This window comes from Melanerpes formicivorus, unplaced genomic scaffold (genome assembly GCF_026170545.1).
Source record: "Melanerpes formicivorus ecotype bairdi unplaced genomic scaffold, bMelFor1.0.p_v2 SCAF_32, whole genome shotgun sequence".
In the NCBI taxonomy this organism is placed as follows: domain Eukaryota; kingdom Metazoa; phylum Chordata; class Aves; order Piciformes; family Picidae; genus Melanerpes; species Melanerpes formicivorus.
In genome coordinates, this window is record NW_027142384.1 from 5,561,364 (window position 1) to 5,585,246 (window position 23,883).

Sequence of the window (23,883 nt, forward strand, 5' to 3'; positions counted from 1 at the left end):
ATGTCCCTGTCAATGGTGATGTACAGTGGTGAGTGACAATGTATTTTTATGATTATTTTTTTGATTATTTGGCATTTATGCTTAAATACTATTCTAAGTGTGAGCATTTGGAAGCAATACTTTAAAAGTGTGCCTTCTGTCTCCTCAAACCTAGTTGTTCAACACCCAAATATACTGAAATGTTTACCTATGGAGTAATTATAAACCAATTTCCTCAGGATTTGTAGTGAAGCAAGAAATATTTAGTGGGCTTAAAAATATAACTAAAAACTTGTGACTTCCCTTCTGCTAGCATTTGTCACTACTTAAGTTCTTTAGACTCCAAAAAAAGTTGCAAGCTTACACTCCTTAAGTGCAGGTGTATTGCCTAAATTCTCCAAAACATTCAGTGCATCTTGAAATTTAATTCATGTTCAGCTAAAGCTCCTCCTCTAAATTTTATTATGAATAGGATTACTTTTTTTAACCTTCATGTAACTCTTTAGATTTTACTGTCATGGGTGGAGGAGCTTCCCAGTGACAGGGATGGGCAAACATTTCAAATTTCTGCAGTTTCTGCACTCTCTAGGACTGTCATTAAGAGTAGCAGTGTGCAGTGAAGATAAGGACTCTGAGAAGGTCTAACTCCATTTCTGGTCACTGCATGGTGATGTTTCTAAAGGCAGAAGAAAGCTAAGGACCTTGGTGTAGAGAAAACTCTGCACTGACCTACTTCAACTTCACCAGTAGCTCCCTTTTTAAGAGGCTGTATGCATCTGAAATCAGTAAATAAATAGGTCTTACACAGAACACATGGGCTGATATGTATTGATCCAGCTGAAACCTGAAGACTCCTACTATACAAATAGAAACCTGTAAGAATATTAGCATTTTTCACAGCAGTGTCAGACACAAAATATCTATACCATTTATTAATGAAAAATAAAGGGTTATTTAGTCTCCAGATGTAAAGTGGTATGTGTGTGTATATATATATATATATATATATATATATACACACACACACACACAGAGAGAGAGAGAGAGAACCTCTATTGCACTCAGAAATATTTTCACCTTCAGAAATTGGAATGAGATTTCCCCCAAACCCAAAAAATCTCTGCCGCAGCTTTTAGATTTTTTTTCACCCAGGCCCAGCACAATCTGAGCACAAAGAATTAAAATGCTCCCATTTCAGAGGTTTAGAGAGGATCATTGATTTATAATCATGTGGGATCTGTTCTGCTATCTCTGCTTTGAGGCTGAAGCAAATGCCTGTGCATGAACTGGCATCTTTGTGAGGAGCTAACGTGATTTACCCTGAATAAATCAAATAGGTTGGGTTTGCTGCACACTGACTTTCCTGGCACAGTCAAGCTTTCTACTGCTGAGGATTACTATGTGTGTGCCCATGCCCTGTGTTATGATGTTTTAATTAGCCATGGTTACAGAAAACAACTGCAGGTGCACTGATGGTTTTTTGATGGGATTTTTCAGATTGCTTTTCAGAAAAGCATTGTGAGCATAGCAACACCATAGACAGAGTCCAGAAACGTTTTAATATGTATCTGAGGGATGAAATAAATGTTATGATTATGTTAAACAACTGGAAAGCCCCAGTCATCTCAGGATATGTGCCAAGTCATTTAGCAGGCTTCAGAGAAAGGCAAGAGAAGCTGACCTCCCCAGGGACTTCGGAGGTTTAAAGGATTGATTTTTGTAGTGCAGCCTTTCACAAGCTGCACAGGGAATGAGCAGGACCAACAGCATAGAAAAGACATGACACCAAAAGAAGAAAAGAAAATCATCCAGGAAGTATTTTCTCTTTGTTCCTCCTTCAACAATTTAAACAAAATGAAGCAATCATGTTAGCAAACACTGGATCATTGATCTTGACTTGGAGACAATTAGAAATATCGTTCTCTGTAATGAAAGGATTAGCAGAGCCAAAGATTTGCCAAGCTACTGACCCTGTGGCAGAGATTTTTCTCCAGGGGTGCTTCAAATATTTATGTGTTAATTGGTGTGTGCAAATTAAGTCTGCTGGGAAGAACTAAGGGCAAGTGAAGGATACTGGAGCCATCACAACCTCCAGCAGTTCTGTGCTGTAGCTTTGTCTGTTCTCTTGTCTGTCTCATTTCAACTCAATGAGAGTTGCCAAAGTTTTTGCTGAAAGAACTAAATGATCAATGGCTATCCACCAGCCCACACTGGGTGTGAGCCATAGTGTTATGCAAGGTGAATACTGGCTCTAGATGCACTTGATAGAACATGGCTTGGGAGAAGGAGGCTTTGGGCCAGTAAATAAGAGGCAATTTTCCTTTAGCAAACATATGTACATTATACAGTATTCACTGCTATTTATTTTGCAAGACTCACCATTATTTCACTTGACTCTGAATTCCTCATGGCTGTCAAGCTTTCAACAGACTTATTCCAGTTCTCCTGACAGTCCAGCCTTTATTTGGAGACCTCTTCTCCTTTGTGGAAAACAGGCACTTTCCCTTGGACCCACTGCAGTGAAGGACACTTCGGTTGAATTGCTGTTCACCTAAAGGCTTTTCACTCTGACCAAGGTGTTCAGGAAAAGAGTAACATAAGATGAACTACCTCTTCCTGCCACCCTCAATCCCACATCCATATCTGCCACAAAACTTGACAAATTAATTGCTGGAGGCATGTAACTGTTACTGTGAACATCTTGTTCTCTTCACAAAAGTTGTAGACATTCTGAGAAGGCCCAGATCTACAATCTAAAAAAAGAGAAAGTACTATATTTTACTAACCCTTTGCTAAACATAGAGTTAAGCCTTAAATCTGAAAAACCCCACTACTCTCCTTTGCTCTCTTACATCTGTATTTATTTATAACCACCAACTATGTCATGAATTTAATGTTACTTTTTTTTAGATTCTTGAGACAATAAATACCCTTGACTTCTTGTATTTAAAGAAATAGGCTGGGGTCAGAGTGGCTGGAGAGCAGCCATACAGAAAGGAACCTGGGGGTACTGATTGACAGCCACCTGAACATGAGCCAGCAGCATGCCCAGGTGGCCAAGAAGGCCAACGGCATCCTGGCCTGCATCAGAAATAGTGTGGCCAACAGGAGCAGGGAAGTCATTGTGCCCCTGTACTCAGCACTGGTTAGGCTACACCACGAGTCCTGTGTCATTCTGGGCCACTCAATTTAAGAAGGACATTGAGACTCTTGAACGTGTCCAGAGAAGGGCAATGAGGCTGGGGAGAGACCCCAAGCACAAGCCCTATGAGGAGAGGCTGAGGGAGCTGGGATTGTTTAGCCTGGGGAAGAGGAGGCTCAGGGGAGACCTTCTTGCTCTCTACAACTACCTGAAGGGAGGCTGTAGCCAGGAGGGGCTTGGTCTCTTCTCCCAGGCAACCAGCACCAGAACAAGAGGACACAATCTCAAACTGCATCAGGGGAAGTTTAGGCTGGAGGTGAGGAGAAAGTTCTTCACAGAGAGAGTTGTTAGCCATTGGAATGGCTGCCCAGGGAGGTGGTGGAGTCACCACCCCTGGAGGTATTCAAGAGAGGATTGGACGTGCCATGGTTTAGTAGGCATGAGGTCTGTGGTGACAGGTTGGATGTGATGATCTTTGAGGTCTTTTCCAACCTTTTTGGTTCTATGATTCTATGAAAAAGTGTAAGTTTAAATAGTTACCAAGTAAAACATTTCCCCTGAAAATCATGCAGAATATAAGGAGAAAAAAAAATGGGAGGGGAGACAACAGTTACTAGATTTTACCCTGGTTCAAGAGATGGTGAACAGCAAAAATAAAGTCTGTAAAATCTACCACAGTAACTTCAAAAGGAGAATTGAAGAGAGAAACAGTGATATGAAAAGAGGTTAAAAGACAACAGGTAATGAGGACTCAGAAAACTAAACCTGCTGACTTCAAGTCAGCGAGGAGCACAAGGTTACAGAGTGGAAAAATCTGGGACAATGCAAGCAGTTGTGCAACTAAACCAGTTTTATACAATTCTGATGATTTACTCCAATAAGAGCTACTGTTCAGAAGAGCACAGGAATATACAGGTTAGCACATCCTCAGCAGCAATACCTGTTTAACAGAAGACTGATTTTAAAGATGTTGTCAACGTGACTTATCCATACAATTCTGGGCTTCCCTTGGTGCAGATGGAGCTGGGCAAGTGTTTCATGACTTTGATAAATCAGCTGGCTGGTGTAGGAAGGTATTGAAAATGCCTGTGGTGTATGCATCATAATGAAGTAGATGTTTCTGGTGTTGCTGGGTTGGTTTGGTTGGTGTGTTTTGTTTGCTTGTGGTTTTGTTTCTTTGGTTTTTTTTGTTGTTGTTGTTACTGTCTTTTGTTGTTTCAGTGGGTTGGTTTGAGGTGTTGGGTTTTTGGTTTTGTTCTTTTAATCTTTTTTCTTCTTAATTTTGCTTGCCGAGGTAGGTGGCCAAAAATTGGAGCCACCAGCATTCCTGCCAGAGCTTCTTGACACGCCTGAAAGAATCTTACGTAAGAATGGTTCAAGCTTTATTTTCTGCAATATCTGCAAGGCAGTGGGGAATCACTCACACTCCAGGAGCGTTGTGGGGAAGTGTGCTGTTAGCACATAGCTACTAACTCTTATCTCAAAGTGTTTTAACAAATGAAGCGAGACCAGGGGCAGTCTGGGGACAGTTCTTGTCACTTACTTCTTTCAAAAGAAGTGTGGTTTATTTATTTTTTTCATTTAGACAATGCCACATTCTTCAATGGAGTCTTTCAAAATGTGGAAAGTGTTGCATTGTTTTTTGGTAAGTACATGTTCCAGTTGTACTCGGGCACTGAACAGAAATCCCATGGACTTTCCTTTTAAACATACTGAAAAGGAACAGGGATTTTTGAGACTGGATTTCCCCAAAGATTATTACAATACAAAATACTGCTGAATGTTAAGCATTGCTCAATATTCCTGTGTTACTGCCTTGTTTAGACTCTGCATTAGCACAAACATCACACACCTGCCTCACCTCCATTTACCACTTACTTTGTTGCTATTCTCTTTCCAGACTGCCTGGGTTCTCACTTCACCTGGTTACAGTCCATCTTCACTAACTTCCCTGCCCTGCTCAACTTTGTGAACAAAATGAAGTGTGTTACCGGTTTATGTCCCAGGGATTTTGAAGACTATGGTTGCTCTTGCCGCTTTGAGATGGAGGGGTTCCCTGTGGATGAAGCTGATGAGTAAGTCTTATCCATGAGCTGTTCTCTTCTGACCCCACTGGCTGTCAATGCCCTCATGCTCTGGTGACCTGAAGCATAACACTTGTCCAAATGATTTAAAGATAGTTGTAAAAAACTAGAAGAATTCTTCAGAGTGGATCCTACATGATTCATGTCTGTTTAATCTAATCATTACTTACTTGCAACCTAAATATCTGATATAATGTACCAAAGATAATTTTTGACTCTGATTTATCAGCCCTATTCTGTGCAATCCTTACCTGACAGTGAGCACTGTCATTTTGCTGAGCCAAAACCCTGTCTTGGAAACAGCTGTAGTTGAGATGATCATAATCTACAAGATGTAGTGATCCATTTGCTTCTTTTTCCTCATAGCTCAGAGTCCCTCTTTATTTTCACACACTTTGAAGTGGAGAAATAATCCCATCCTACAGATAAAAGCAGAGTCCTCCACAGCTATGTATAATTCCTCCAGTACAACTCTGGTAACACAGCTGGTTTAAACTGGTTACAAAGAGCGGTCATTAATGTAACAGGTTAACTACATATCCATCTCCTTGACACATGCTACTCAGTGGTCTCTAAATTCTGAACAGCTCTTTGTGAACAAAACCTCATTCATTTCTTTGTACTATGGAATTTTCTCTCACACTTAAGTCAGTGCCAGAAACTGGAGGGCTGTTAATAGGGGGAGTGGGTGAGCACTAATCTGAGCAATTTAGTGGGTTTACAATCTTCCAAAAGTGTTAGCATTGGGAGCTGTGCAATACAGCAGCAATGTAAGCTCTAGTGGACTGCAATAAAAATATTAACATTTGAGTGAGATTTAAGCATCAACAAAATCAGGTTACAGATAAGTATGACTTCAAGTGGCAGTTAGGAGGTTGTCCTGAATACCTTTGTACATGCAGAGATTTTAAGACCCTGGAGCATCCAGGCACAGAGAATAACAATCTAGCTCAATGACTTTTCCCAGAAACAAACTCCTCCAAACTCCACTCTGTGCTTTGGAGGGATACTGCCCCATAACCTGAGGGGCTAGTGGATAAAAATGTAATCTCAGGCCAGGACAATCAAATGATTGTTCACTTGTAATGGCAGGAGGCATGAAAAGAAATTTAAAGGGAATAAAGATCCATCCACATCTAAATAGCAAAGAAATTTTTCTATAGTGTAAAGTAATTGATTAGTTCCCTGAGTGAAGTCCGCAACGACTCAGAAGGGACTAATGTCTATAGTTAGATGGAAATTAATCCATCCACTTTCCAGCATGCAATGGCTGGGAAAATGAAGCTCTAGCCTTACTAATGGAAAAAAAAAAATAAAAGCCATGGGACTTCTTATGAAAGGTTTTCTGAACAATCATGATGACATGCTGAAATGCGAGCTCAAGTTAGATCAGTGGATTGATACCTGAAGAGCTGAGCACCTGGTCTTATTCTTCACTTAGCTTCATTTTAATGCAGAACAGCATAAATACAGAAATAGCAGGAAGTTCCATCATCAGTTTTGTCCCGAGAAACATCCACAGAGTCACTTTGTGTTTACAAATTGGTTAGTAGTCTTGGAGTGACATTTCCTTAGCAGAGCATGGCACCCCCACTGCACTTTGCAGTAAGCGGAGACTGATCGTTGGTTTGCCCCTGACACAGATATGCTTTTGGTTCAAGAGACTCTCCTCCAAAACGGTGGCTGCTACATGTCTTTCTCAGACACAGTTCCTATAGTGCTGCTTAGAAAATAATTTTTCAAACTTTGGGGATTTTTGCTGCCATTTCTGTTCCTTGGAAAAGAGCTGAACATCTTGCTGCAGGTTTTAAGGCACTGGAAAATGTTTATGCCCATAAGCCCAACCTTTTCCCATTTGCTAGAGTAGCCAATTGTCTTAAGTTAGGAGCCCAGTCTACCTCCATATTCCACAGGGGAAGAGAAGTATGTCCAGAGGACAATCCATGTTTTACAATCCCTTGCTTGTTCAGGAAATGTTGATGTAGTTGTGAAGCACTTAGCAAACAACAGCTGCAGGGAGTTTGTATTAGATTTACTATGCAGTTAGAGGAGTTTTCAGGTGCTGCCACCTCACTGGTACTCAGAGAGAGACAGGAGTTGGTCCCAAAACAATTCTGCAGATATATGTTTAAAACTTTGCTCCTGATGGAGCTTACAAACTTCAGCCTCACCTCTGAAACAAGCCACAGCAGTGTTTGTGGTGCAGAGGGACTATCAAGGCCGCTCTGCTGAATGCTATTTGCCCTCTCCTTTAATTAGTACATTTGTGCATTCTGCTAGAGCAGGTTACAGCAGGGAGCAAAACTGCTACTAGTTAGCAGAGACACTGAGTGCAAACTGGGCTCTGAGACTTCATCAGCTGAGATAACAATGTTCATGAGCTCTGATTCACTGCTGGCAAACCTTAAAAACTCTGATCACAGTTAGGACTTGGACTGTGTCACTGGTTGTGAGGACAAACTAAATATTGTAATAGTTTTGGATTTTTTTATTAATACAGTGAGTGATTAAATATTAAATGCTTCCTAAATATAGGAAGTGAGGAAGTTAATGTGTAGCCTAGAAGGCCAGGGGCAGATGTTTGCTCCCTGCTGTGGTCAGTGAAGGAGTTTTGTACAGTGGTGGGTTCAGGGTCTTGTTCAGGGCTGTGGATGATGTGCAATAACACATTCACCATGTCTTTAGCAAAAGACCCCCATGAGCTGAATTAAAGGTAACTCCTTACCTTGTGATCACAAGTTTATCCTTCCTTTAAATGTCAGTGTTGTCTTTTACATTCAGCAAGGTCAAGACCAATGGCAATTAAATAAGAGACCCACGTTCTGAGTCCACATCTCTGAAATGAGGATTTCTCAACCTAAGTCTAACAGCAAGACCCTGCTTTATTTATGTACCGATTGTATGTGGGATAAATGATGACCGAGTGTTTTCTTGGTGTTGCATTTATAGATGATGTCAGTGAAGATAGATGCTTCTATAATATAGGAGTAGGTGGCTTGCCTGTTCAAAAATAGCTGATTTATGGGGAGCTTGTTGTTATAGCTCACTTTTCATGTCTATTCATAGCTGAAATGAAGACACAAGGTTGCTAACTGTCTTTGTTGTTTGGTGGTAGGAAAAATCTGCTTTACTCCAGTGTGAGGAAAGTATTTCTCCTTCTGATGGCTAGATGGTAGATTTTAGTTCCAATTGTTGTACAGAAGAGAAAGAAACAGAGGATAACATTGAATGTATTTATATAATCTCGATGAGACAAGGAATTCACAAGGCATTGCAGAGACTTTTAATACTCCATGAACACTAGCCTCTGTGTAGTTCTCCAAATCTGCAGAGAGAAAGATTTTTGGAAGAGCTGGAGCCAAGGCTTTAGAGCTGAGATGTAAGAACTCAGTTTCTGCAAGAAAAGTAAATGTGGTCTCCCACAGCATGCAGACCTCTTTTGGCATTATTTTTTCATTCTTAGGTAAGAAGGACATGAAAGAATTGCAGTCTGATCTTGAACTGAAACGAAACCATGTGAGCTTTGTGTTATTTCATGTTTTTAGCTGCTGTTTTCAGCACCGCAAGTGCTATGAGGAAGCAGTGGAGATGGACTGCGAGTGGGATCCATCAAAGATTTCTACAGATGTCAGCTGCTCTACTGAAAACTTGACCTGTGGTAAGATTAACCTGTGCATGAGCATAATGCTGAAGCTCACCATGACCAGGAAGTTCTTTATGGTGTATTTACAAGAAGTCATATAGAAATTAAGCAGAAACAACCCCCCTGTATGCATTTTTAAGGGCTTAAGTTTTCTGCTCAGGGGCAAATGGAAATAGGAATACACAGAAGTACAAAGTCCAACTAGGTAGGAAAACTGAAGACTAGAAACTTGCCAGGGCTTCTTTAATGGGCAGTTTCTTGCTGAGGTCTCCCTCACTTTGCAGGACCACTAAGCATTGTTTGAGGTATCTCCACACATCAAAAATGCAGTGGCTGCTGGTGAAAGGTCTGAAGAACACATCCCTTCTGAAGTTTCAAGGCCAAATATTCACATATCATATTCTTTGCTCACAGCATCATAGACACTCCTTGGATGCAGTGCAGAAGCCATGCTATTATAACAAGAGTTACTCCATGCAAAACTAATACAGTCCTGACAAGTGTGGATGGCAGCTCTTTAAAGCCTAATCAATTCTAACATAATTTTTCAGTAAATATTGATAAGCAGAAAAGACTACATACTGCAGCATGATTTGAGGATCCCAGCAAAGATGAGCAGAATCCACAAACCAGTGCCTTGACCACTTGTTAAGCAACGGTCAGATCCAGTTTCCTTTTCTTGTTTCTCATTGAACCAAGTGAATTTAAATATGAATAGTACTTTTTCCACCTCTTTCCACACTTCAGAAAAAAACCCAGTCCCCATCAAAACCTGAAACAGAAGTGTGACAGCTGTGAAAGTTCAGCATTGTGTTTTGAAACCCTGAAAGGCAGAAGGTTTAGTAGTGGGGAAAATAGTATTTCCTGGGAAACTATTTCATATCCTTTATAAAGAGCAAACCACAAATTCCATGAATGGCTTGGCTTGTGGACTGTGACTTCTTGAGGTTATGAGGAATATTTAAATTAAGTTTGTGAAATGTCACATCTTATATCAACTGGATTAAATTCTCTATGGATAAACTGGAGGCAGCAAAGCACTGCTCTTCAGAATGAATTGGCACAGGCAAGAAATCTGCTGCCAGCAGTGCCACGCTATGTTGGATGGTGTTTTGAAAACAAGCTGTTGAACTATGAAATTTGACTGTGTTTAACCTGATGAAGCACAATATAAATAGGTTTTGACTAATTAATACAGACACAAACAGTACAGGGAGGGAGAAGCAGGATGTGGAAAAGATATTTCAATAGCACTTTGTTTGGGTTTTTATTTTATTTCCAGAGTTTGGGGATCCCTGTGAACAGTTCCTTTGCAGCTGTGACAAAGATGCCATTGAATGCTTTGTGAATGCACATATTAACTCTTCCTTGAATGGACTGGATGTCTCCTTCTGTCTATCTCTGGTTACAGGTAATAATAAAGATCTGATTGATTGCCTCTCCTGCTAGTTTTAATGTTGGCATCAAATTTGACCCAACAAAAATGAAGCAGTAGCTGGGTGCTTTCCTGCACTAAATCTGGCAGTCTGTCCTGTTCTCTGTTTCATGTCTTTTCCATTTACTGCTACTCAAGTGAATACTGAGACAGAAGAACAAAGTGGACTAATTGCCATCCTGGAGCAAGTCCAGAAGAGGTTACTGAGGTGTTGAGGGGGCTGAAGCACATGATGAAAGAGGAGACATGGGGAGATCTGTTTGCTGTCCTTAATACCTAGTGGAGTGTAGAGAGCAGTTTGGGCTAGACCCTTCCTGGAGGTGCACAAGGGCAGGACAAGAGGAAGAAGACAAAACTGCAATAGGGAAATTGCAATTAGGTATGAAAACTCTCTGGTTTGGTTTTTTCCCCCTTTTTATTTATTTTGTTCAATTCTTTTTTTTTTTTTTTTTTTTTTCTTTCCTTTTTCTTTTTTCTTTTTTTTCGGGGAGGCTCCTGCCAATCCTGTGAGGGTTTTGCCAACCTGAATCCATGGGTGATACCTGGGGTGATTAGTGACCCACCAAGGTTACTAGCAGGATTGCCAAACTGAAAATACTGCTAGCTCAATTTCCCTTTAAATCATGCAAAAACTACCTGAGAAGGCAGAAAATAGGCCTCCTCTGCTACTTGGCTTCCATCTTGGAACGAAAATCCTTTCTATACATGAAGGGGATATTTATCTCCATTGTCATACACTAATCTGTTCTCTGGAGCTAAAATTACAGCCTTGCAAAACTGAATATCTCTCCTGTGGGAAAAGGGCAGGACTAAAATCTTAATTCATATGGATTGCAATCAGAGCATAGCAGGGGGAGGACCCTTTAACTCCCAAGCTGAGAGAGATGTGAAAGTGTGATGCTAGTTTTTCTAATCCTTCAGCTCATATTCACATCCTGCAGTGGTAGGGACATATATACACATCTCTATCACCCTCTGGATGTGTGCGTCCCTTCATGAATAGTTCAAGGCAGAATTAAAGGCCACAGGAAAGTTTGCATCAAAGCCAGAAAATTGTTTCATGTAACCCAGTAATCTTTCACTGGGATCAGATGGCTCTAATATAAAGTGTGGCAGTTCCAGCACATTACAAATAAAGGGGAAATTGTGCGGTGCTAACAGGAAAATCATGCTGGTTTTACCACTGCTGAGAAAGACAGATTCAACTTCAGCTCACTGAATACCTCCACTATTTTTAGGCTCCTGATTATATTTCCTAAAGGAAAAAAAAAAAAATAATCCTTTGAGTGAAACATTTTTATTTGGTGTTCCCTCCTGCTATTACCTTTCTGTGTAGCTGTTCTGCCAGGTTGAGGCTTTGAAAAAATAATCACTCCAGCTGACAAATTTCCAGGAACAGGATTTCACTAGATTATTATAGAGAAAAAACAAACAACCCCTGAATGCAATGGGGATCTATTTGCCTAAATATTTGCTTCAAGATGAATAAACACCATGAACTCCTGATTTATACTGTCCAGATTAAACAGTGACAAACTCCCTTCTAACACTTCAGTCTGTGAAGAGAACTTTATCCATTTCAGAAACCACCAGCAAGAGAGTGATGACAACACTTCACACGGAGGGTATGTCCTTATCTCTGTGGTACCTTGACTGGAGTATAAGAATTGAGATAAATTTGTACTCAGAAAAAATAGGGGTTTTTTGAAATCTTTGAATTCCTTTTTGAGAAGAAATGAAAAATTTTAGCAAGATGTCAGAATATGTAAGAGGGGAAAAAAAAAGTCTGGTAAACTAAAGCACCATTTTTGTGACAAGCTTTTACACAGGTGCACAGGAAAATTTCAGCCAAATGATTCTTTTCTGAGAAGGAATCCAGAAGGGAACTCTGAATGTTATTTACAAGCAGAATAAGAAACACATTGAAAGCAACTTTAAAATATTTTCAGATGGATCTTTTTCTATTGCATGCACATTTAAGGCTCTGCTTCAACAAGGTCCTGAGCCAACCACCTGGACTTCAACATTCAAGCTTTCTGTCTAAAGGTTTAATTCTTTCAATACCTTCACTACAGGCCACATATTAAAATATCTACTGAAATGACAATTTAAAGAATGCTGATTTCTAGCCAGTTTCTGTTGTTGACTCTGACACTTAATTTGGCTTAGGCATTTAAACAAAATTTGTACTGTACACTGCTGAATAGAGTTTAGTATAAGCGAATGACTAACTATTAAGGCAGGATTTTAATAGTTAAGTAATTATCAATAATTAGGCTTGTATTTGCTATATTTGTATCATATAATAACTGTGCAGAAAGCACAACAGTAGTAATATTTAGAAACAAGTTCCATTTGGATGGCCTCTGATCCTGTTATGTTGAGATCAAGTACTCCAATGAGCATCCTATGGCATGACTCTGGAGTAAGAACGCTTTTACGTTTGCAGATCTCCTTCTTCATGGGACTGACAAAACAGAGGCTGTGACTGCATCCCTAGAAGAAGGTTTGTAATTACAGTGCAAGAAGCTCTCAAAAGCTGAAAGACTGAAACTCAAGAATAAATTGTTTGCTTTCTTTATGCCCTGATATAAAAGTAGATATAATGGTCTGGTGATCGAATTCAAGACTGAATGAGAAGCTGATATTTTCCAGTGTATACACATGACATGCTTACCCACTGTCTACAGTAAGTTTCCCAAGGGCTCAGAATGAGCACTTTACAACAAACCCTGTTTTCACCCAAACAGACCTTTTTTTTACCCTGGGAACACAGGTTGCAGCACGTGAGCTGTTTGGCAGAAACATGCTGTGTGAGTGTCAGTCACTGGACCCACAGCCAATTGCATATTTGTTGTCTTTAAAAAGACATTTAATTATACAAGAACAAGCAGAGGCATGAGGAAAATTTCAGCATGGTTTTGTGCTTTATTTATTTATTTACAATGTAGAGGTCCAGGCTGAAGTCCCTTTTATTGGTGTGTCTTGGGTGAGTTCCTAAACCATGAGACCAAGTGGCTCTTCTAAAAATCTTAATTCTTTTTTGCTACAATCAATAGCTATCATAGTCAGGAATGGATGCTTGCAAAATCTCATAGCTGAGGTGTGATAAAGCTCTTCTCTCCCTACCTGCATGGTGTGCACTACAACACAAGAGGCCACGGACAGAAGTCATCCAAAACCATGGTTAGCTCTGTGAGGGCACACCTAGCAACTGAGGGTCAAGTCATACAGTATTGAAATAGAGAAGGAGACCAGTCTTGGACCAGCCATTGTCCAGTTCTGTTGGTGCACTCTTGCAGTAGCCTCATTGCAAATAAAGCCATCCTGTAGTGCACTGCGTGAATGCAACAAAGACTCTGCTCAGCTCAGAGAAATTTGGAAGTAATTTTAGGGGAGTGGAGAGTGGTAAGTTGTACTTTTGAGAACTTAAGAACCCAATTTCAAATGGCACCATGCTACTCTGTGTGAGCCATTGCCCTAAATGCTTCTAGACTTTAACAGGCTTTGGGTTTTTGTTGTTTTGTTTGTTTGTTTGTTTTTCTGGTTTTTGTTTTGTTTTGTTTTGTTTTAATTTATTCAGTTTTTAAGAAGGGCCACATGCACAAGGGTACCTGCCTGGAAAGGCTTTGTGCCAAGTATAAGTGCTGCTGTTCCTTCATACCTATTATCAAGGTTGGGGTTTTAGCAGATATTTTTTGTTGTTGCTTAACAACAGCTCAAATATTGGTTCATGTTGCTGCTTCTGGGAAGCTTGGTAACAGAAAACTGAGAACTCCTGAAGGAGTGAGTGCACTTGCATTTGCACATCTGTAAGTATCATCCTGTAAAAACAAATTGTTCATGCTCTCCAAAGAGGCATAGATCATCAAAAGCCTCAGTAGGAATTTTAGAAAGCTGAAAATGTATCACAGACAGACTTTGAAGGAAACTTTTGGAGAGCCACTTGCCATTTAATGGTTGTCTCCCCATTTAAGCCCAAAGAAGCTTCAACATTGACAGCTGTGGGAAATATATGAAAATAAAGCTAAATACTGCTCAGAAACTCCTTCAAAGGCAAAGACATTATTCTTCACATTGCAACCTCCTAACAAAATGCAAAAAGAAGCTGAAATTTTTTGATCATTTGACAGTGTGTTTATCAAAACACAGCTGACAAATTTTATCAGATAAAGGCATAAACTAGAGGTTAGGGAAGTATTTGGCCTTATAGCTCTCTATCCATATTTGACTTTCAATGAAGGCAAAGTGTTCACGTGAAATGTGGCATCTTTATGCAGCAGTGATCTCACTGTTAGAGACCTAATCTTGCTTAGGGTATTCGTCAAATAGATTTAATAAAGAATTTGAGACTTCAGTCATATTTATGCTCCCGCTTTGTTAGTGTAAAGCACATTATTTGAATGCAGGAAGGAGATTATTGTATCTATATCACTTTGTTTACAATGATCAATGCACTGCTGAGAAAACAAGGCAAATCTCTGTAGATGAAATGCCTGGATCTTCCTGCTTTACTGAAAAAAAGCTGCTTGACTTATCTTAAGAGTCTGTGCTGACAACTTGTTTTCCAAGTTTACATTTTCTGTTTTCAACAGAGATTTCTTTTGAGCCTACTGAGGTTGTCCTAGGGACTTCCAAAGACAGAGGTAAGAGTCTGATTATACTTTTGCTGACAAATCAGGCACTCCTGATTTTGGTTTATGAAGCTCTGTGCCATCACAGTTAAAAATCTGCAGCACAATATTTCTGGATAATCTCTCTAGTTCTTCTGCTGACTTCCACATCCTTCAACAAAACATTTCTCCCAATTACCCTCTTTATAAAACAAGGCTAAAAGTGATGGTTAAGCTTTCTGATATGTTGGGCTAGATGATCTGGAAGGTCTTTTCCAACCTGGTTAATCCTATTCCTATTCCTATTCCTATTCCTATTCCTATTCCTATTCCTATTCCTATTCCTATTCCTATTCCTATTCCTATTCCCTATTCTATTCTATTCTATTCTATTCTTCTAGACGGACTTGAAGGTATTTTCCAACCTATTCTATTCTATTCTATTCTATTCTATTCTATTCTATTCTATTCTATTCTATTCTATTCTATTCTATTCTATTCTATTCTATTCTATTCTATTCATCACTCCAGAAATTCATTGCAAAAATACAGCAGGTAGGTCATGAGCATGATGCCTCTGTTTTTTGTACAGTTACCATGAAGGACCACAAAGGTACAGCTCCATCTCCTCCCATCATCTCAGTAAAAGGTCAGTGACTCACAGCTTTCCTTTTCCTTTGACTTACACAGCAATACTTCATCTATAAGCATCATAGTTAAAAATCCACGCACAGTGACGACAGGGCTGCCAGGGAATCAAATTTAGATCAGGGTCAGATAGCAGATACACAAACAATAAAAGCAGATGGAGAAGCACTAGCTGTTCATTGCCTCCAGCTACTCATTTGCACTCCTCATACAAGTATTTGTGAGTACCTCTTCACATAAGGTATTCTAATATAATGATTGGTTTTTAAGTTACCTTCACTGCATCTGCTGCCAGAAGAGTTTGTTTTGGTTTTGCCTCCTCTTTTTTATAAACAGAATTTCACAGAATTCTTTCCCAGTCTAAAACCTATTTCAGCTTTTGCAGTTGTTAGTGCTTTGAGTACAGCCACACCAGTAGCTACAGCTTAGAAGCATGCCACCTTGGAAGACCTGAAAGGTTTTAGTGGTCTCTTTTATGTATTAAGGATTATTCAAACAGACTGAAATGCACCAGAAAAATGTCAAGGAACACTGAATATGAAGAGCAGAAAGTAGTAATTTTTTGATCCTGATTATACCATCTGAAAGGTATCCATGTCTCCCATCACAGAAATTTGACATTGCTGTACTAAGCACTGGTCAAAATCATTAAATGCTCTTCTCCGTTAACTTGAATGTATCAGAAAATCTGTGTGCTGTGTTGAAGATCACCACAGCTCCCAGCAGATTATTTGTAGTGTCTATTCTTAGGCTAACCACACAATTTCCTAAGCTCCTGTTTTATTTCCCACATCAAGCAGGAATCTCTTTCATTTCAACACATCACTGTTAAACAAAGTGGCAGAAAATGTGAACCTTGCTGAGCTATTGTGTTGCTCTTTAACCGTTTTTGCAGCCTTTCATGGGCTTCACTGTGTTCTTAGCAGTACTTTCATACGTTTTTAATCTAGTTTCTTATCCTAGGACAGGATATTTTCATCACATAGTAAAGCCAGAACTTGAGAGGGGAAAAACTTAATGAATTTGCATTTAATCCTGTGAAGAAGTTCAGCCAAGGAATTAAAAAAACAAAGGCTTTAAAAATGTGGAAACACAAGTTCAAGAGTATTTTCAAACTGTTTTGTTTGTGAAGTGCCACATTCTTCGTACTGACATTTAGAAATAAATGAAACCATTTTATTTCCATTTTGCAACAGTTTTTATTTACAAGTTAGTTTATATTGAAATAAAAAAGATGCAAAGTAATCCAGGCTGGGGGCAGAGTGGCTGGAGAGCTGCCAAACAGAAAGGAACCTGAGGGTACTGACTGACAGCTGGCTGAACATGAGCCTGCAGTGTGCCCAGGTGGCCAAGAAGGCAAATGGCATCCTGGCCTGCATCAAGAATAGTGTGGCCAGCAGCAGCAGGGAAGTCATTGTGTCCCTGTACTCAGCACTGGTTAAGCCACACCTTGAGTCCTGTGTCCAGTTCTGGACCCCTCAATTTAAGAAGGACATTGAGACTCTTGAACATGTCCAGAGAAGGGCAACAAAGCTGGGGAGAGGCCTCAAGCACAAGCCCTATGAGGAGAGGCTGAGGGAGCTGGGATTGTTTAGCCTGGAGAGGAGGCTCAGGGGAGACCTTCTTGCTCTCTACAACTACCTGAAAGGTGGTTGTAGCCAGGAGGGGGTTGGTCTCTTTTCCCAGACAACCAGCACCAGAACAAGAGGACACAGTCTCAAACTGCACCAGGGGAGGTTTAGGCTGGAGGTGAGGAGAAAGTTCTTCACAGAGAGAGTTGTTAGCCATTGGAATGTGCTGCCCAGGGAGGTGGTGCAGTCACCGTCCCTGGAGGTGTTCAAGAGGGGATTGGACGTGGCACTTGGTGCCATGGTTTCGCAGTCATGAGGTGTTGGGTGACAGATTGGACTTGATCTTTGAGGTTTCTTCCAACCTTATTGATCCTATTTTATTCTATCCTAAAACACTCCTGACCAATAATAAAGCCTCAGATAATATAAAAATAAATATCAGTTTAAGATAAAAAAATATCCTTATGGCTGTTTTTTTGTTTGTTTGTTTGTTTTCAATCTCCACTTATTTTCCCCTTGATGTTTCCTTGTGGTTACAACATAGTAAATTCTTCAGTTGCCCAGCTCTGCGTCAGTGAAATAATCTTCTTCCATTTAATAATGTTGCTCTTGGTTTTGGTAAATTCATGTGAACTGACACCTTTTTTAAAAGCAATTTTATTCAGAAAATGACATCTTAGGACATCTCAGCTTCACTTCATCTCTCTGTAAGGCTGACTAACCAGCAATCCATATAACCAGCAACTGGCACAGCTCTTTATTAATTCTGTATGTTACACACTGAGGTAATCAGCAGTTAAACCAGTCATAATGTAACCAGTATCTCTTCTCCTGAAAGATAGGAGATGTGAAGAAACAGCCAGTAGGAATATTCATTGCTTTTCCCATTCTCATCCTGAAAGTGTTTTGTTTTTTTTCCTCTATGATCATCAATCCCCACCAGTTCTGCCTGAGGATATTATTGTGACTGCTTATCTAAAATTGAAATCTTGCTGTTTATTTTCCATACATTCTGCTTTTCTCTTTCCACTTAATCAGAACAGGATGGATTTATGGAAGCTGTGGCCCCGGTAGAAGAGATAACCACCTCCCCAGCCCCATTCCCAGGAGATGTTAACTCATTGCAAGTCAAAATTGTCCCCACTGCAAAGATTCTTACAGCCACATCTACAAGGGCAAAAGAAAAAGGCAAGTAAAACCTGAATTATACCTACTCTACAGCAATTCCTTCTTCCTGTTTTCAGCAATCCAAAGTTTCAGCATTTCTCATAGATACATAAAATAACACTATTTTCTCCTTAAATCTGGACAGGTTACATAGAATACAGGGTGCATACCACTTACTGTACTGGAAAAGGCAGTTCCCTGTAAAACATTGATCAAGAAAGCTCAACTAATCATTAACAAACAGTCTTTCAATGACAAAATAAACATATGCTAGAAGACTGCCACTTGATTATGGTTCAGAATATGTACTTTTGAAGACATTACTGAAAGAAGAGTTTATTCTACCTTTGTAAGTCTTATCTATGTGTATGTCATCTGTAGAAACAAGCCCTGCAAGTGGTAGCCAGAGCACAACTTCCTCTGGAATAGGTCTCAAACTAGTGCAGTCTGATAGGGGACCAAATGAACCTGAAGGAAAAGGTAAATAATTTTCTTGTTTTTGTCTGTCTGTTTGTTTTTTTTCTAGTTATATATAATGAAATATTCAGTTACCTGTCTATTAAAACAAAGGTAGGTTCCTATTACATATAAAAATAGTTATACTAAACTAGGTAGGCATGCACATACGTATTGGCAGTTGTAAGAGCAGCAGAAGTCATCATCTGGAAAAGCTTCCAACAGTTTAACCTCTTCCAGCAATGTGCTATCATTAACACTTACAAAAACTATCTATAATTAGGCTACAAGCACATTTTTAATGCAGTACAAGATCTAAAACGAGCTCAGTAAATGTTTCCCATTGCTTTTGTTTTAGGCAGTATTTTAATCACATCTTTGAGTTACTGTATTTTACAAGCAGAAGCAGCAATGAAAGGAACTTCCCCTGCTCCTCACTCTGACTCTTATCATAGTATCATAGTATCATTCAGGGTTGGAAGGGACCACAAGGATCATCTAGTTCCAACCCCCCTGCCATGGGCAGGGACACCCCACACTAGATCAGGCTGGACAGAGCCTCAGCCAGCCTGGGCTTAAACACCTCCAGGGACGGGGCCTCTTGCCAAAATCTTGCCAGTCAGCCTCTTTCTCACCATTCCTGATAATGTTTCAACTCCTGCTCAGAGTTCACAGAAATCCCAAGACATTTCAGACCTGTCGCTGGTCTAAATTCACATTGGTGGATTGTCCCATCCATCTTGTTAGGCTTCCCAGGGGAGAGAAGCAGTCCCAGAACTGGAAAAGAGCAGGCACGAAGAATCAACCCAGCTTTTCATCAAACTGGAAAATTTAATTGCAACACACCAGCTATTGAAATTGTGCATCAGTGCATGAAGCTGGTGGTTGTTCTTACTGACTTAACATGACTGAGCAAAGACTCAAGCAGGTGTATGGGCAGAATATCCTGCTGGGGGAAGCAACCGAGAGTTGTCCCTGGAAGAAGCATGAAGAGTCAGTTTATTGCTGCAAAAGAAGAGAAAATTCATGAAGGCAAGGAGTATGCACAGAAAACAGCAGCTTTCCTCTCTCCCACAATCCAACCATCAGCCTATTCAAGTCCTTTTCCTGGAAAAGCAGCGAAAGAGGTCTTCTTAACATCTTTATTTATTTTTTGTCCTCCTGATACAGAGCACAGTCTTCTCTCAAATCTTATAGATGATGCCCACAGTATCAGTTTTCCAGAGTGGGTGAAGCCCCAGAGGCATTAGGGTTGGGACACAGAAACGCCAAAATGTCAACAGCGCAGTGACCATGCCAAGAGGTTGCTCCTGCATTAGGGCTAGGGGGCATCATAGCTTGAATTGAGCTATACTTCAAGTGAAAGAAATTCTTTCCTCCAGCACAACAGTTATTGCCCAGCTATTGTTGTGCAAGCACAGAAGGTTAGGACTCTACTTTCTGAATTAATCAAGACAGAGTGTAGTGAAATCCAGGTTTGAATATTCTAGAAGAAAAATGTAACTCTGAAGGATTACAAAGGATATTAAGGGCACTCATTGCAATCCAATTTGACTTGCAGCCCTATCTTCATAGGGATCTCTCTCCCCTTTAAATATTTTCCTTCCACTTCAGCTATCTTGGTCAGAAGTATTCTAAAAAGCATAGGTCATGGACTGGAACAATAATTTAGAAACAGCAAAATGTTGTCCTTAAAGGTTTCTGATGGCTCTAAATTCAATCTATGGTGACCAGGATCCAGTGAAAACATGATGTGTCAAACTGTATTTTTTGCTTTACAGTATGTGAGCGATTAACCTTTCTTCAAGAGAGAGGCAATGGAAGAGAGAAGAGGGAGCTGCCCCAGCTAGGAGAAATGCTGTTCTGTTTAACCGAGCGATGCCCAGAGGACTTTGAGTCTTATGGTTGCTACTGTGGCCAAGAAGGAAGAGGTTATCCTACTGATGCTCTGGACAGGTGTGGGCTCTTCTAGAATCTGCCATTAAGTGTGGCTATTATTGGGGTGCTATGGGCCCACAAAGATGTTGTTTGGCCTTGTATAGCGATTTATCAGCAGTCAGGCCACATTTTGGGAGAACACTGTCACTAAGACACAGTCTATTATTACATCCATGTTCTAGAGGGGAGTTACTAACTCAAAATAAGAAAAGAGAACAATGGAAGGTAAGTAGAGCAGAACGAAGAGTATCAAAAGAAATGAGGATAAGGGTTGCAATGGAACTTGGCTAAGAGGTGGTTTGGAAAGTGATTTATGGAGATTTAACACACACCCAATGCCACACTATCCCTCAGAATAGAGTAGATCTTGGGTGAAGTACTGCCAGAGCTGCAGCCCAAGAGACCTGCCATGGTCATCTGTGGGCTGTCATGGTATGACTGACAAGAGGAGGAACTCTGGAGTAATGCAGAAAATTCAACCAAATTAATCTCTGCTGAAATTGTTGCATATACAACCAAAACCCTCTCTCCTGGTAGAAGTTCACAACAGGTGGGGCCATATCAGGTCTGAGTGCAGCACTCAGCATACAGCACATACCTGCACACAAAGGAGACTGCACACAGTACGTGACAGGCATGTCAAGGCTCTGGCTATCATGATGCTGTTTTCAGATTTACAGCCAACAGTATTTGAACACTTGAAGACCCTTCTCACAGTGGATTTGGTCAGTTACAATTGTAATTATCTAGTTTAAAATGAAACCACCCTCACCACCACCACCTCCCTCCCAGTCCCAGAAAACTACAGCACTTTTGAACATAGGATACAAAAAGAATTAGAAAGCAGGTAGTGAAATTAGGAAGGGGTATAGGAGGAGACTAGGAACAGTTTGGATTGTTTTCCTTCTGCTTTATGGAAAAGATTTTTCTGTTATACGAAATCTCAAATTCCTCAGGTTTAATGGCCATTGCAAAGAAAGAGACAAAATAGTTGCAAATACTCTGTGCTACAGGAAGAGCAGATGTTTTTTCCATTTATGTCTACTGCTTCAGGTGCTGCTTCTCTCATCATTGTTGCATGGAACAAGTTAAGAAACTTGGATGTCCTGCAGAAAGAAGTTCAAGATCTGAAGTTGTTTGTTTTGATCATAAGCCAAAATGTAAGTTTGTATTAGAGAACTTTCTTGTGTCCCAATGAGAGAGCACCAAAGCATTACAGACCAAATGTCACCATGCCTGTGAGCTGCTTGAGCTGAGTATGGAGACAGAAAAAAATTGGCTTACAGAGCTATCAATAGTTACTATAACCTGAGAGAGAAAAAAATTGAAATCAAGATTATTACACCAGGTCAGGCTGAGAAAAAATATGTTCAGATACTTTATAATGGGAGGCAGAAATCAGCCTATTGTTGTCTTTACAATCAGAAATTCAACTAAAGCCAGTCAGACCTTCAGCTGCCCAGCACCCTGGTGTCAGGCTTAGATTTAGGTAACTAAAGGTGAATTTGGAGACTAAAACTCAAGGCAGGTTTGAAAATGTTATTTCCCAAAGCTCATCTACCCCTGGAAAATTACACATTGACTAATTGCAATGGCTGTCAAACATTAATTCTGAATTTCCTTTTAAGGTATCGGTTGGACCATATGTGAGAAACTACTATGTGTTTGTGCTAAAACAACAGCTGAGTGCATGGCTTCTGCCTTCTTCAATGAGAGCCTGAAGTTTCCACACAGGCACGAGTGCCAAGGGGAGAAAATCTCATGTCCAAAAGATCCTTATGAGAGGCCTTCAGTGGGCACAGAAATAGGCACTGAGATTTCCAGCTCCGAGGAGAGCAGTGAGGAGGAAGGTCCACTGCTGAGCGTATTAAGAAGAGCAAAGAGAGAGACACTCCAAGCTGCTGGAAACCCCAGAACTGTGCAACATGGAGGCAGATAACCAACCACACCGTGCACACCTGAGAAACGGCACTGAGACCTTCAGTCAGCCACTGTGTACCTTACTCTGCCTCACCACTCTACTGGCTGCAGTACACTTTCCAGCATGCAAATCATAGACTAAGTTTTAAATGTTAGGCTCTTCACTATAATGAAGTCAGCACTATGGACCATCTGTTTAGAGCAGATATTGCCTTAAATAATTGACAGCATCTTTATAGTTTCATTAGATTTCTATATAAAAACTGTTCTGATCAAAGACTGATGTTTGTTCACTGTGTAGATGGTTCAGACTGCATCTTGCTGCTGATGATTAAGTATTTCAGGTTTTTAATTAAATCAATCTGCAACTACTCCAAACTCTTTTGCAGACGTTTTTGCTTAATGAACTTAGCACAAAGCACTCAAAATAAGAAGGAATTCATTTTCTTCTATCCAACTTCCATTTTCAACATGGCTTCTGTTGGTCAGATCATGACAGTAAAAGACACATTCCTTGCCCCAAAGCTGTGTACTATGCACAGCTCTCCCTAGGTTTGAGAGGTCTCAGGATGCTAAAGGGAATAAATGAAAAAGTTCTTATTCCTGGAATCAGGAAAAAAAAAGAAAAAGGCAAGAATGTATTCCTTAGTAGATACAGGTTTGGGTTTTTGGTTTGTTTTGGTTGTGGTTTTTTGGTGTTTTGGTGTTCTTTTTTCTTCCCACTTCCCCAAATTTACCACTCGTAAGGTTTCACCACTTATGAGACAATATGATAGAATTACAGAATGGTAAGGATGGAAGGAACCATTAAAGGTTATCTATTTCCAGCCCCCATGCCAAGGGCAGGGACACCTTTCACTAGACCAGGTTGCTCAAACCCCTTTCCACCCCAACATGGGGCACAACCTATTGGGGCAACCCGTTCCAGTGTCCCACCACACTCATAGTGAAGAATTTCTTCCTTATATCTAATCTAAATCTGCCCTCTTTGAGTTTAAAAATCATTACTCCTCATCCTATCCCTTCACTCCTTGATAAATAGTCCCTTCCCACCTTTCCTGTAGGGCTGGAAGGCTACTAGAACATCTCCCCTGAGCTTTCCCTTCTCCAAGATGACTCACCTCAACTCTTTCAGTGTCTCCTCATAGTGGAGGTGCCCCAACCCCATCATCACCTTTGTGATGAGTCTACAATTAGTCATAGACTATAGAAAGAAGCTGCCTAACCTTCTAAAAGTTCCTAAGCATACATGAAGTTTTAATTAATGCCTGCAGAAATGAGGAACAG

At 40.2% G+C, this 23,883-nt stretch overlaps 1 protein-coding gene across 2 annotated transcripts; it reads left to right on the forward strand.

The window, feature by feature from the left end:
- OC90 (otoconin 90) lies at nt 1–22,932 on the forward strand. 2 transcript variants are annotated; one of them, XM_068155522.1, is made up of 13 exons: nt 1–28; nt 4,420–4,485; nt 5,022–5,196; nt 8,751–8,863; nt 10,131–10,259; nt 11,867–11,908; nt 12,733–12,789; nt 14,879–14,929; nt 15,489–15,545; nt 18,154–18,303; nt 20,520–20,694; nt 21,730–21,836; nt 22,305–22,932. In XM_068155522.1, exons 1-13 carry the CDS (start codon nt 1–3, stop codon nt 22,613–22,615), a joined length of 1,461 nt encoding a protein of 486 aa, XP_068011623.1. In that variant the 3' UTR covers nt 22,616–22,932. The 2 variants fall into 2 exon arrangements, with proteins under 2 accessions (XP_068011623.1, XP_068011622.1); XM_068155521.1 differs by lacking the exons at nt 1–28; nt 4,420–4,485 and adding an exon at nt 4,546–4,766.
- The last annotated feature ends 951 nt before the right edge of the window (nt 22,933–23,883 follow it).

Excerpts from the sequence above, each read along its gene's own strand:
- OC90 (XM_068155521.1), top strand. The coding sequence starts at position 4,619 with ATGAAGCGAGACCAGGGGCAGTCTGGGGACAGTTCTTGTCACTTACTT. Across the intron at positions 8,864-10,130 it reads TACTGAAAACTTGACCTGTG|AGTTTGGGGATCCCTGTGAA; the intron begins GTAAGATTAACC and ends TTTTATTTCCAG. Across the intron at positions 18,304-20,519 it reads TACAAGGGCAAAAGAAAAAG|TATGTGAGCGATTAACCTTT; the intron begins GCAAGTAAAACC and ends TTTGCTTTACAG.